Below are 13,747 nucleotides of genomic sequence, written 5' to 3'. Positions count from 1 at the left end.
TTCAAGCTGTAACAAAACAAAATGTGGAATAAGTCAAGGGGTATGAATACTTCCTGAAGGCACGTTGTGCCTGTGGTAAAATGACCTGATTTGGTTTCAGAGAGCGTCTCTGATATCATCAGGTGACTCTCACTCAGCTCATTAGCTAGCTGATACACCCAGACTTTTTGTCTTTTGATGACACTTGCAAAGACAGTTTGCCTTTTTGCAGCGCAGCTCCTTATGAGTAACTTCAGGCCCCTAAATTAATTGACACAAAATGTCTGTGTTTAAACTAGAGGACTGAGGTTCACTCTGCATTTTTGACTGCTGTATGAAGAACTCTGTTTCAAGTGGAGGACCTTAAGAGAGATTGCTGTGTGGCTACAGAGATGAGTGTTGGGCTGACACAACCCATCTGGATGGAAATGGCTCTGGCTCTACTTTTTTTGCCTGGTAAGAACGACAAAGGAAATTAAAAATATTAATTAAATGTAATTATAACAACTAGGAACTAATTCATTATATGTATCATGCTTAGACTTTCCAGAGTAATATTTTGCCAAACAGTTTAAAATGATAGACATCAGTGTATAGCAGTGGTTCCCAAACTGTGGGGCGTCGGCATATATATATATATATTTTTATATATACATTAAAGTTTAGTATTGGTCCCATATTCCTAGCAATCAATGATTACATCAAGCTTGTGACTCTACAAACTTGTTGGATAAATTTGCTGTTTGGATTTTGGTTGTGTTTCAAATTATTTTGTGCCCAATAGAAATAAATGGTATATAATGTATTGTGTCATTTTGGAGTCACTTTTATTGTAAATATGTTTCTAAACACGTCTACATTAATGTGGATGCTACCAGGATAACGGATAGTCCTGAATGAATCGTGAAAAATTATGAGTGAGACCGTTACAGACAGATAAATATCATAATAAGAAAAAGTGACTCCAAAATGACACAATATTGCACTATAAGTGAATTTGTCCAAATACTTGACACCTTAAAATGGGGGGACTAGATACATAAAGCGCATTCATTTCTAAACTGTAAAACATATATATGAAAATACCCTCAAATAAAAGGTGACATTCTGAACTCTCACCTCATATAAAACATTTGATCTCAAATCCAAATGCTGGATTATAGAGCTTCACTGTCTAAATACAGTGCCTTGAAAAAGTATTCATACCCCTTGGATTTGTATTACAAAGTGGGATTAAAATTGATTTAATTGTAATTTCTTGGTCAACAATCTACACAAAATCACATGTAATGTCAAAGTGGATAAAAAAAAATATATATATATATAAATTAAATAACTAAAATATAGTTGTTGCATAAGTGTTAATCTCCCTGAGTCAATACATGTTAATAACACCTTTGACAGCGATTACAACTATGCGTCTTCTTGGGTAAGTCTCTCAGGGCTTTAGCCACCTGGATTGTGAAATATTAGAATTTCATAATTCTTCAAGCTCTGTAACTGTTTTAAATCACCAATGGACTCATGGTAACATCCTTGAGAAGTTTCCTTCCTGTCTTGCAGCTCAGTTCAGAAGGATGACTATCTTTGTTGTGTCTGGGTGGTTTATTACATCATCCACAGCATAATTATTCACTTGACCATGGTTAAAGATATATTCAATGTCTGATTTATTGTCACCCATGTACCAATCACTGCCCTTCTTTATGAGGCTTTCCAAAAGCTCCCTGGTCTTTGTAGTTGAATGTGTGCTTGAAATTCAATACTTGACTGAGGGACCTTACAGATGTTGTATGTATGGGGTACAGAGGAAGGGTTAGTCATTCAAACATAATGTCAACCCCTATTATTTCACACAGAGTGAGTCCATGTTTTTATGTGATTTGTTAAGCCAAATCTTACTCCTGAACTCATGTAGGTTTGCCTAAACAAAGGGGCTGAATACATGCAACAATTATATTTTAGTTATGAAAAAAAATAGAATTTTTCTTCCACTTCGACAGAGTATTTTTAGTACATTGTTGACAATTAAATCAATGTTAAACCCACTTTGTAACACAATAAAATGTGAAGCAATTCAAGGGGCATGAATAATTTTGCAAGGCACTGTATTTACTTAGGAGAGTGTAAATCAATAAAACCTAGATTTCTGTTTCAGGGGTTTTGTGCAGCGACTGGCTCGTGGAATATCAACAGAAAGAGATCTGTGCAGTAACTGGCTCTTCTGTTGTCATTCCCTGCACATATCAATATCCTGTGATGCTAATAGTGGAAAAGGTCATGTGGAGTCACGGGAGGAAACAGTCTTTTGATGGCCCTTTCATCATTGATAGTAATAACACAACTCATGCCGCCACCAAATTTGAGTACGTTGGTAACAAAGTTCATAATTGTTCTTTGCAAATCCACCAAGTAGAGCAGAGAGACAGTGGAGAATATGCATTCAGATTTGAAACTAACAAAGGCGGCAAGTGGACGGGTCAGAATGGTGCAAAACTGAATGTTTCTGGTAAGTCTGTTTTCCTTCATTTGCTTCAGAAGTGAAACGGGCTTAGCTCACCATTGCATTGTCTATAGATTAGGACATTTACCAGGTTTTTTTCTCCACTTTTAGAGTTGATAATTTCGATGACAACACCCAAAGTACACGGACCAATAAAAGAAGGCGATTGTGTGAATCTGACCTGTATGAACAACTGTTCAGCTGCAGTTATGTGGTTCAAGAACAGAAAACCCTTGCAAGAGGAGTCCTCAACTCTTTACCTCCGTGACATATCCTTCCAAGACTCTGGAAACTACTCATGTTTGCCAAAGCATCACAATAGACCACTTTCTGACGTTATCAGGGTCAATGTTGAATGTGAGTAAAGGAAGGTTTTATTAACAAGTAACACTGTTTTCTAAAAAGCCACTGATGTAAGATAACAACCTGATGATGTGGTCTGATCTCTTTCAGATGGCCCTAGGAATACCTCATTCTCAGTCTGGCCGTCATCTGAAGTACTGGAGGGTAGTGATGTTACTCTGACCTGCAGCAGCAATGCTAACCCAGCATTGAACTACACTTGGTTTAAAATAGATGGAGACAGTTGTCTGGAAATGGTATATCAGGCTGAGCTACGGTTTAATGGTACTCAAACTAGTAATAGTGGGAAATACTTCTGTGTCGTCAGCAATAAGCATGGAAGACAGAATTCTACTATTCTAACTCTGAGAGTCAACGGTAAGTACCATAACATTTTGTAACCACAACATGGGTTATAAAAAGTAACAATTCTAACAATCAGAAAACTGAAATGTAAAAACAAATGCACTTGCCTTTTCTTACTAACACTGACTTGGTTGATCACTACTTTATTGAGGACAAATGTACTTACTATGACTGTGATATGTGGTTGTCTCACATAGCTATCTGTAGATGAATGCACTAACTGGAAGTCGCCTTGGATAAGAGCGTCTGATAAATGATTCAAATGTAATTTAAATGTAAACACTTTTGTGTTCATATGCAGAGCATGCTAAGGGGATGGCAGCTGTGACACAAACAATACTTATTGCAGTTCTTGCTGTAGTGTCAATGATTATCATTGTGCCTATGGTCGCTTGGCATCTAGTTGCTAACAGGTAGGTTTCAACCACTATTTCTTCAAACTAATATTTTAAGATGATTTACTTAGCATTCTAAATGAGTCATTTCTGTGCTGTCTATTTCTGTGTCCTCAGGAAACAGACTACACCACCAGAACCAGACTCAGAAGAGAACACACAGGTGACAACATGTTTTAAACCATTTGTTACCAGCTATTTTTCCAGCTATTTGTTACCAGCTATTTGTTTTGGGCTATACGCTTGTCATATTTGTGCTCTTGTGTTGCAACCACACAATCATTCTTACATTATCCTCAAACTAATTGTTATGATGGTAGTACAGAACAAAATGTACAGAACAAAATGCAAGCAGTCACCATTTATGCTACAGCCATCAGCATGCCTAGAGTCTTCACCACAAAAACACCCATAACGTTCGTGGTTAGAGAGATGCAAGCAGAAAATCCTGTAACCAGCATACACCGTAATTGTATACGTCTGTGTGTGGGTAGGAGCAAGTGTACCGGCTGATTCGCAGTGGAAATTGGTGTGAAAGTGTGATCATTTACAATAAGGAAGCGGAAATATTGTAGCTTAACTTTGTTCTGCCCAGATTTTTTAAAAACTATTGTGCAGAAAGTTCTGCTGTTCACAAATGCATTGCCGGTGTTTTCTCTGTCTCTAACTGACTGTATCTAGACCACAGAAGTGCATGTAACCAGCCCCACGTCAGACTGTAGCCTGACAAAAGAGCGGAGAGAGGAGGAACCATCTCAACAGGAAGAAGTCACCTATGCAACAGTGCACATCAACACCAAGCAAAGGGCAAACATGTAAGTAAAGTGATCATTGATTAAACAATACACAAATAAATGGGTGATGTTACCTTAACCAACTGCACTGTGTTTTGTGTTCATGTCCTCTGTTAGACAACAGCAGAATGAGGAAGCTACGCCCATCTACGGCTCTATATGGTAAGAATGCTACTTTTAAGAAATACATACAGTGAGGGAAAAAAGTATTTGATCGCCTGCTGATGTTTGCCCACTGACAAAGACATGATCAGTCTATAATTTTAATGGTAGGTTTATTTGAACAGTGAAAGACAGAATAACAAAATAAAAATCCAGAATAACGCATGTCAAAAATTTTATACATTGATTTGCATTTATATGAGGGAAATAAGTATTTGACCCCTCTGCAAAACATGACTTAGTACTTGGTGGCAAAACCCTTGTTGGCAATCACAGAGGTCAGACGTTTCTTGTAGTTGGCCACCAGGTCGGCACATATCTCAGGAGGGATTTTGTTCGACTCCTCTTTGCAGATCTTCTCCAAGTCATTAAGGTTTCGAGGCTGACGTTTGGCAACTCGAACCTTCAGCTCCCTCTACAGATTTTCTGTGGGACTAAGGTCTGGAGACTGGCTAGGCCACTCCAGGACCTTAATGTGCTTCTTCTTGAGTCACTCCTTTGTTGCCTTGGCTGTGTGTTTTGGGTCATTGTCATGCTGGAATACCCATCCCGACCCATTTTCAATGCCCTGGCTGAGGGAAGGAGGTTCTCACCCAAGATTTGACAGTACATGGCCCCATCCATCGTCCCTTTGATGCGGTGAAGTTGTCCTGTCCCCTTAGCAGAAAAACACCCCCAAAGCATAATGTTTCCACCTCCATGTTTGACGGTGGGGATGGTGTTCTTGGGGTCATAGGCAGCATTCCTCCTCCTCCAAACAAGGCGAGTTGAGTTGATGCCAAAGAGCTCGATTTTGGTTTCATCTGACCACAACACTTCCACCAGTTCTCCTCTGAATCATTCAGATGTTCATTGGCAAACTTCAGACAGCCCTGTATATGTGCTTTCTTGAGCAGGGGGACCTTGCGGGCGCTGCAGGATTTCAGTCCTTCACTGCGTAGTGTGTTACCAATTGTTTTCTTGGTGACTATGGTCCCAGCTGCCGATGAGATCATTGACAAGATCCTCCCATGTAGTTCTGGGCTGATTCCTCACCGTTCTCATGATCATTGCAACTCCACGAGGTGAGATCTCGCACGGAGCCCTAGGCCGAGGCAGATTGACAGTTATTTTGTGTTTCTTCCATTTGCGAATAATCGCACCGACTGTTGTCACCTTCTCACCAAGCTGCTTGGCGATGGTCTTGTAGCCCATTCCAGCCTTGTGTAGGTTTACAATCTTGTCCCTGACATCCATGGAGAGCTCTTTGGTCTTGGCCATGGTGGAGAGTTTGGAATCTGATTGATTGCTTCTGTGGACAGGTGTAATAATAATAATAATAATATGCCATTTAGCAGACGCTTTTATCCAAAGCGACTTACAGTCATGCGTGCATACATTTTTTTTTTGTGTATGGGTGGTCCCGGGGATCGAACCCACTACCTTGGCGTTACAAGCGCCGTGCTCTACCAGCTGAGCTACAGAGGACATCAACGTCATTGTTTGGAATGAACTGGGAACTCATCCAAAATTCTGACTCGTCATTCCTTAGGATAGCGTGTAGCATCTCCCTTATCTTATTTCTGTGTGGTAACAAAATGGTATCCATCCAAAATACATTAGGTTAGACTACTTGCTTGTCAAGCACTTACAAACTGAAAAGACTTGGCCAACTAGACTATCGGTATAAATGAAAATCGACGTATTATTTAACCATCTGTTCAAACATCTTTGAGAGGTAAAATGTCCTGGCAATTACTTCAATAGATTGAACAACTTTGAATGCTAGGCCCTCACACATTCACAGGATTCACTATATATATATTTTTTGAGTCATTTAACAGACACTCTTATCCAGAGCAACTTACAGTTAGTGAGTGCATACATTATTCTATATTTTTATACTGCCAAAACCAAAATAAAGTACATGATGCCAATTTTAGATGAATAGGAGACAATTCAAGGGCAAAGGAACAATAAAGCATTAAGGACAAAGGTCAATCAGTTCACAGTTAAACAGAAAGTGGACCTGCCCAAACAGACATTTGTTGAAGGTCACCAGTGCCTGTTTTTAACAGAAAACAACAGCCTCAAAGTTTGCCAACCCATCCCAATATCATATTTGCAAAACATTTACATATTTCCAGAAGAGAAGTGTATGTGGGAGTGTACATCTATTTATACATCTTCAGATAACGTACTAACATTGCCCTTTAAATATATTTCATGCCACCATACAATATGTACATAGTGGTTATAAATCACATTCACAAATCATAACTTCAGTGCAATTCTGTGTATCAACAAGACATTTGAAATGTTAAGGTTGAAAAAACACAAACACCACTAAAAACAGATATCTGGCTTCCAAAATTTGGCAATTTCACCACAGTACAAATCACTCACCATAATACAAATAAATTAAAGCTACATATTTTCTCTAAAGGGTATGGATCGCTAGCTTCAATAGCTCTGAAACTCTCTAATGTTAGTCAGGAACACTAAAGCAGAGCCTGCAACTTCTGGGACACACCTAAGACAACTATCTAGTCATCCATCCACATGACACTGATAGTCAGGCCCTATGCAGCAGACGCTTTGGGGGCTAGCGGATGCCTAGGATCTGCCAGCTCTTCAGCTGGTAGTGCCTCGCCACCTCCCCCAGGGTCTGCTGGGCCCGCATGTTGGCTGCCTGCAGCCTCTTCTTCAGCCTCAGCTCCTGGCTCTTCACACTCTGCTTCTGATCGGGCCTCTGGTTCTCTTTGCTTTCTCCGGCAAAATGGACCTTCTTTCCAGGGGAGACGTTCTCCTCTCCCTCATCCATTTCATTATACAGGTAACGAGCTGAGATTAGGAACACACTCTTAAAGGGAGTGCTCCTAATCTCAGTTTGTTACCTGTATAAAATACAGTATTTGACCCCTCTGCAAAAAAGATTTCTGGCTCCCAGGTGTATTTTATATAGGTAAAAAGCTAAGATTAGGAGCACTCCCTTTAAGAGTGTGTTCCTAATCTCAGCTCGTTACCTGTATAAAAGACACCTGGGAGCCAGAAATCTTTTTTGCAGAGGGGTCAAATACTGTATTTTATACAGGTAACAAACTGAGATTAGGAGCACTCACTTTAAGAGTGTGTTCCTAATCTCAGCTCGTTACCTGTATAAAAGACACCTCATTAAGATGCAAATCAATTTATAACATTTTTGACATGCGTTCTTCTGGATTTTTTTGTTGTTATTCTGTCTCTCACTGTTTAAATAAATCTACCATTAAAATGATAGACTAATCATTTATTTGTCAGTGGGCAAACGTACAAAATCAGCAGGGGATCAAATACTTTTTTCCCTCACTGTATATATTATGATAACCAATAACAATATATGTGTTTCTGTTTCCACATGTTCAGGGAGCAGCAAGCCAAGCAGGACCTCTACAGTGTAGTATCCAGGTACCAACCTGTTATATCCTCTCTGCAACAAGGAAAATGACCGTCCCAACAACAGTCCACAGACAGTTGACCTGCGTATAAATTAAATGTCGTTTTTGCCAACGACACTTCTTCATATTCTAATGGTCTACAGACATGTTGTTAGACCTAGTATAAACCAGCCTTTAGCAACAATGATTTGTGCAATAGCAATTATAATGGAAAAGGCAATGATAACAACAATAGAATTCCACAACCATGATAATTACTGTGTTCCTGTTTTTAGACCTACTCCTAGGGGGAAACAGGCCCAGGATGATCAAGTAATCTACAGCACTGTGTTCAGGTAACACATCTCAACTAAGACTATGTCACTTTGGCTGCGTTTAGACAGGCAGCCCAATTCTAATGTTTTTTTTTCTTCACTAATTGGTCTTTTGACCAATCAGATCAGCTCTGAAAAAGATCTGATGTGAAAAGATCTGATGTGATTGGTAAAAATATCAGAATTGGGCTGCCTGTCTAAACGTAGCCTTTATTGACTTTATGTTTTAAAATACAACAAACATTATGATCACGCAGTACTATTACCGTAAACATAAGGCAGATCATTTCAGAAGTAAAAAACAAATCTGTTTTACAATGTGTACATTGACCCATTCATACCTTCTTTAAGCTTTGTTAAGACTTTATTTTGGTTTCAGGCAGTAGTTGAGATGTTGCCTGGCTAACCAAACTCCTTGTTCCGACCAAATGCTATGCCACGCCTACGGATGTTAGTGTCTTCTGAGTCTGGATCTGATTACCTCCCTGACGATATCTAGAATGCAAACACATTCTAACCGTTCTGATTGGTCCCAGAAACTGATGGGCTGGGCCAGAGCCAGAACACACGTGGGTAAAGCGCATATATAGAGGACTCATCTTTGTATCTATGACATTATGGCGTCTGTGACAGCATGGGCAGCGCAAATTGAGGCTATTTTCTTCTTCAGGTTGGCTGATCCCTACTGATGACCCGGTTGGACCTGACTCCAACAGGGTTACCAGGAGGGATCAGCCAATAAGTGTAGGAAGTCCCACCCAGTTGATTACATTAAAATGGTGGAAGCCCTCAATGACACTGCCCATGCTAATACGGCCTTTATCATTCTCTATGGTAAAGCACCGTTTTGAAAATTCTTCATTGGCTTTGATACTCTGATTGGTTAGAGATTATCCAATCGCTGATGACCTCATTTTGACGTCACCACAAACGACTTAAATGGTGGCAGTCTGACTGAAATATGTAGCAAACATAGAACGGCAGAAGATTGCAGTTACTTTGAGTCGTCAGGCAAGTTGAGATGGTGAACCTCACACAATGGACCCTAAGGATCTATTGGACTCCACTAGAGGTCAGAACAGAGCATCTGCATGATGCATGAATTCGCAGCTGTGTACAGAGGAAGAGATTATGATATCGGCAATACACCTGAGACAATGCAAATTGCCACCTTGGATATCTGCAGTCCACTCATTTAAATATTCCATAAGAATAAAGACCCCAATATTTTGAGACATTGTTGCTTTTTGTGTGACTTTTTCCAATGTATTTCACCTAGTCATGCAGATGGCAATGCATTTTACTTAATTTAATATTAAAACCCTTTCCTGCAGTCAAATGACCAAAAGCAACCTCTAGTGGCCTCAAGGGTGGAATGTTAATATTTTTCAAAATTAATAAATATAACTTTTTTTTTTAAACTGTAAATCCTGGGTTTCTATTTAAAAACATTTTTTTTCTATATGTCAGTCTTCTGTGATGTATATAAAGTGTAATATTGAGATGCAAACTCAAAATGGAATACATTTCAAAATGTTCAACTCTATATCTGACATGGTACAGGTGTCTTCTTTTATTAAGCCCATAACCATGTGTGTGAGGTGTATACTTTTGTTTCAAAGTAGATGTATTTAAGACTACCAAGAAACACTGTGTGACCCTGATTTAGCCCACTGCAGTAAAAAGTTAAAGTACTTAAATTTCATTGTATGTACTTTATAGCTATCCTTAACCACTATACTTTACTGTCTTCAGTAAACATGTAAATAAAAACATGAAGTGTATCAGTCTAATTATTATTATTTAATTGTTTACGCAAATTCATAGTCCATCACCTCTCCATGTGCACTCCCTCTGTGACCTACAATGGATGACATAGAAGCCCCCCTCTGAAACCCTCTTTAATGACAGATTTTCTTATAGAAATAGATCTAGATCCATCACAGAACATAGACTTGAATGGGAATGTTCATTCTGGTAATTATATTTCTAGGACTACTCTCCATTTTCTGAGCTGAAGCATCACCATGGCATAGCCCCTTGACCCATGACCCCATCATCTGAAGGTCATCCTGATCTCCGGCTCCCTGAGCCAGACGGCCGGGTGCGATGGATCGGACGACACCTTCTCAAACCTGTGGAAGAGCTTCACCCTGGCTCCGGACACAGAGAAAGAGGACAGGCGACCCCGGTCACAGTCCACGTACAGCCCTATCTTACCAGGGTGCTTCTGAGAGAGGCAGGGAGGCATCTTCCCATCGTGGCAGAATCCCGAGTTCACTTTCTTCAGCCTCTCAGTAGTGTTCTCCTGAGTGTCTGGGTTTTTCACACTCTCCTCCCCCTTTTCTTGTTCTACCGCCCCCTTTACTTTTGAAACCGCTTTTCTTTCTCTACGTCTCTCTTTTCTGGACCTACTCCTGTCTTTTCCACCTCTCTCTTTTCTGGAAATACCTTGATCTCTTCCTTCTTGGGTCCAGAGAGCCCATTACCCACTTCCTGCTGTTCCATCTCTTCCTTCTGAGGGCCTGAATTTACCTCTTACAGTCCACCTATTTGCTCTTGGCGAACTCTGCTGCAAAAGCCTTTCCAATCCCTGCTCTTGCACTATCTTTTACCCTTCCCTCCTCCTCTTCTTCCCCACCGGTCCCTCATTCCACCGGACGCATCGCAGTGTTGAGCTGGTAGTCCTTCCAGGCCTGCACACTCGTTTTACAGCACATTTCCTGCAATTCCACCAATTCGACACAGGTGGAGAGAAATGTTAGCAGTTTTTAGAGTGAGACTGACTAACAAATCAATGGGGGCCCCCCAGCAGGTAATTTGACCATGATAACAAGTTTAGATAGCTAGCCGCTAAACTAACTTAGCAATCTAAAAAGTGTTAGCTGACATGGGCTAATCGACTGACTATCAGTGACTGACATAACAAGAGTAAAACTGCTGATGCACAACCACATTTCAAAATTGAGCCTTGTGTAGTCTACTATTCTAACTCGCAGAAAGTTGTCAGTCTCACATTCTGAAAAAAATATAAAATGCAAAGGTTCATGACATCATGCTGAAGCAAGGACAGAGGATATTTTCAACTGGGTACAAGACACTACTGTCTGTCACATTCTGAATGTCGTGCCTTGTTGGTTGTGCCCCTGTTTTCCCTTGCATACATGAGTAATGGAGGTGGTTTGGTGAACTACGCTCTCGTGATGACCTCGCTTAAGAACAGGACCTGTATTCATAAAGTGTCTCAGAGGAGTGCTGATCTAGAATCAGGTCCCTCCCTGTCCATACAGTCTTACTCATTATGATCCAAGACCAGCACTAACACTCTGACGTGCTTTATAAATACAGGCCCTGAAGACGAATGCCTAGGATTTAGTTCGAACCCCAGTCAATAACTCATGCTTACCTGTGTCCTCGTGACACTGCAGGATGGCGTCTAGCTGGACCACCAAGCCTCCATTCAAGACGAGCAGTCCAGCTGAATGTCAGGGCAAAGAACCTGGTCCACCTCATGTTTCGATAACTCATCAAGTGGTTATGACGGGAACATAAAGCTAGGTTAGTTCTCCCTTGTCGCCGTCCCCTCCCCCTCCCTGTCATTCTGGTACCAGAATGATGGTAAAAGAATGACATCACAAACAGCACAAACCATCATTATGTTTCCAAACTTTGCATCTCCACTGTTCTTAAAGGGAATGTGTTTTTGTAAAATGTTCAGTGGGAATTGTTAAAAGTAGTCCTTGTGCATAGAGTTGTATGGTTTGTTTAACTTTTCAATCATTGGTTTCTGTTCGACAAACATTTTAAAGTGAATAATCTGAGTGTCAGCATCACTCTGTTACTGTGGAATTGCCCACAATTAAGATGCAATGTGGGTTTGTTTCCCAAGGGGGGCCAGTATGAAAAATTTATGCACTCACTAACTGTAAATCGCTCTGGATAAGAGCGTCTGCTAAATGACTAAAATGTAAATGTAAAACAATGTCTATTTGTTGCAAATATTCCTCTTCACTTCCCATCATTGCCAACCCTCAGTCGATGAGCAGCCAAGCTGTATTCTAGACTTCCTGTAATATGATGCCAGTATTGTGCAACTTTCTCACTTTAGAGCCTGCTCTTGCCACTTGGCAGGAGGTACAGCAGTAGTAGTAGCCTACTAGGGTGGTGTACAGACAGCTGAGTCACAGTGATTGTAGAGAAAACGTCTTGGGGAGCTGTACACATTGTACACCCCATCCACTCTGGGTGTATGGGGAAATCCCTGGGCTAGAAACCTGAGCTGTGAGGCCTTGAGCTGTGAGGCCAGGAAACATCCGCACTGAGCTAAAGGGTAGAGCTGCCGCTTTCAAGGAACGGGACTCTAACCCGGACGCTTATAAGAAATCCCGCTATGACCTCCGACAAACCATCAAACAGGCAAAGAGTCAATACAGGTCTAAGATTGAATCATACTACACTGGCTCTGACGCTCGTCGGATGTGGCAGGGCTTGAAAACTATTACAGACTACAAAGGGAAGCACAGCCGCGAGCTGCCCAGTGACACAAGCCTACCAGACGAGCTAAACCACTTCTATGCTCGCTTCGAGGCAAGCAACACTGAAGCATGCATGAGAGCACCAGCTGTTCCGGACGACTATGTGATCACGCTCTCCGTAGCCGATGTGAGTAAGACTTTTAAGCAGGTCAACATTCACAAGGCCGCAGGGCCAGACGGATTACCAGGACGTGTACTCCGAGCATGTGCTGACCAACTGGCAAGTGTCTTCACTGACATTTTCAACATGTCCCTGACTGAGTCTGTAATACCAACATGTTTCAAGCAGACCACCATAGTCCCCGTGCCCAAGAACTCTAAGATAACCTGCCTAAATGACTACCGACCCGTGGCACTGACGTCTGTAGCCATGAAGTGCTTTGAAAGACTGGTCATGGCTCACATCAACAGCATAATCCCAGAAACCCTAGACCCACTCCAATTTGCATACCGCCCCAACAGATCCACAGATGATGCAATCTCTATCGCACTCCACACTGCCCTTTCCCACCTGGACAAGAGGAACACCTACGTGAGAATGCTATTCATTGACTACAGCTCAGCATTCAACACCATAGTGCCCTCAAAGCTCATCACTAAGCTAAGGATCCTGGGACTAAACACCTCCCTCTGCAACTGGATCCTGGACTTCCTGACGGGCCGCCCCCAGGTGGTAAGGGTAGGTAACAACACATCTGCCACACTGATCCTCAACACGGGGGCCCCTCAGGGGTGCGTGCTCAGTCCCCTCCTGTACTCTCTGTTCACCCATGACTGCATGGCCAGGCACGACTCCAACACCATCATTAAGTTTGCCGACGACACAACAGTGGTAGGCCTGATCACCGACAACGATGAGACAGCCTATAGGGAGGAGGTCAGAGATCTGGCCGTGTGGTGCCAGGACAACAACCTCTCCCTCAACGTGACCAAGACAAAGG

General features: G+C 41.5%; 1 protein-coding gene across 1 annotated transcript; it reads left to right on the top strand.

Moving 5' to 3' along the window:
* Nucleotides 1-371: 371 nt before the first annotated feature.
* LOC311103356 (B-cell receptor CD22-like) lies at nucleotides 372-8,296 on the top strand (the record flags this gene model as incomplete). Its single annotated transcript, XM_084144913.1, has 10 exons — nucleotides 372-435; nucleotides 2,138-2,488; nucleotides 2,594-2,839; nucleotides 2,936-3,202; nucleotides 3,492-3,603; nucleotides 3,703-3,748; nucleotides 4,267-4,400; nucleotides 4,497-4,541; nucleotides 7,926-7,967; nucleotides 8,233-8,296. The coding sequence occupies 10 exons, from the start codon at nucleotides 372-374 to the stop codon at nucleotides 8,294-8,296; spliced, it is 1,371 nt and encodes a 456-aa protein (XP_084001039.1).
* Nucleotides 8,297-13,747: the final 5,451 nt, after the last annotated feature.

This window comes from Coregonus lavaretus (genome assembly GCF_964263955.1).
Source record: "Coregonus lavaretus genome assembly, chromosome: 28".
Classification (NCBI taxonomy): domain Eukaryota; kingdom Metazoa; phylum Chordata; class Actinopteri; order Salmoniformes; family Salmonidae; genus Coregonus; species Coregonus lavaretus.
Note: the sequence above shows the minus strand (reverse complement) of the source record. Positions and strands in the feature narration are given on the sequence as shown.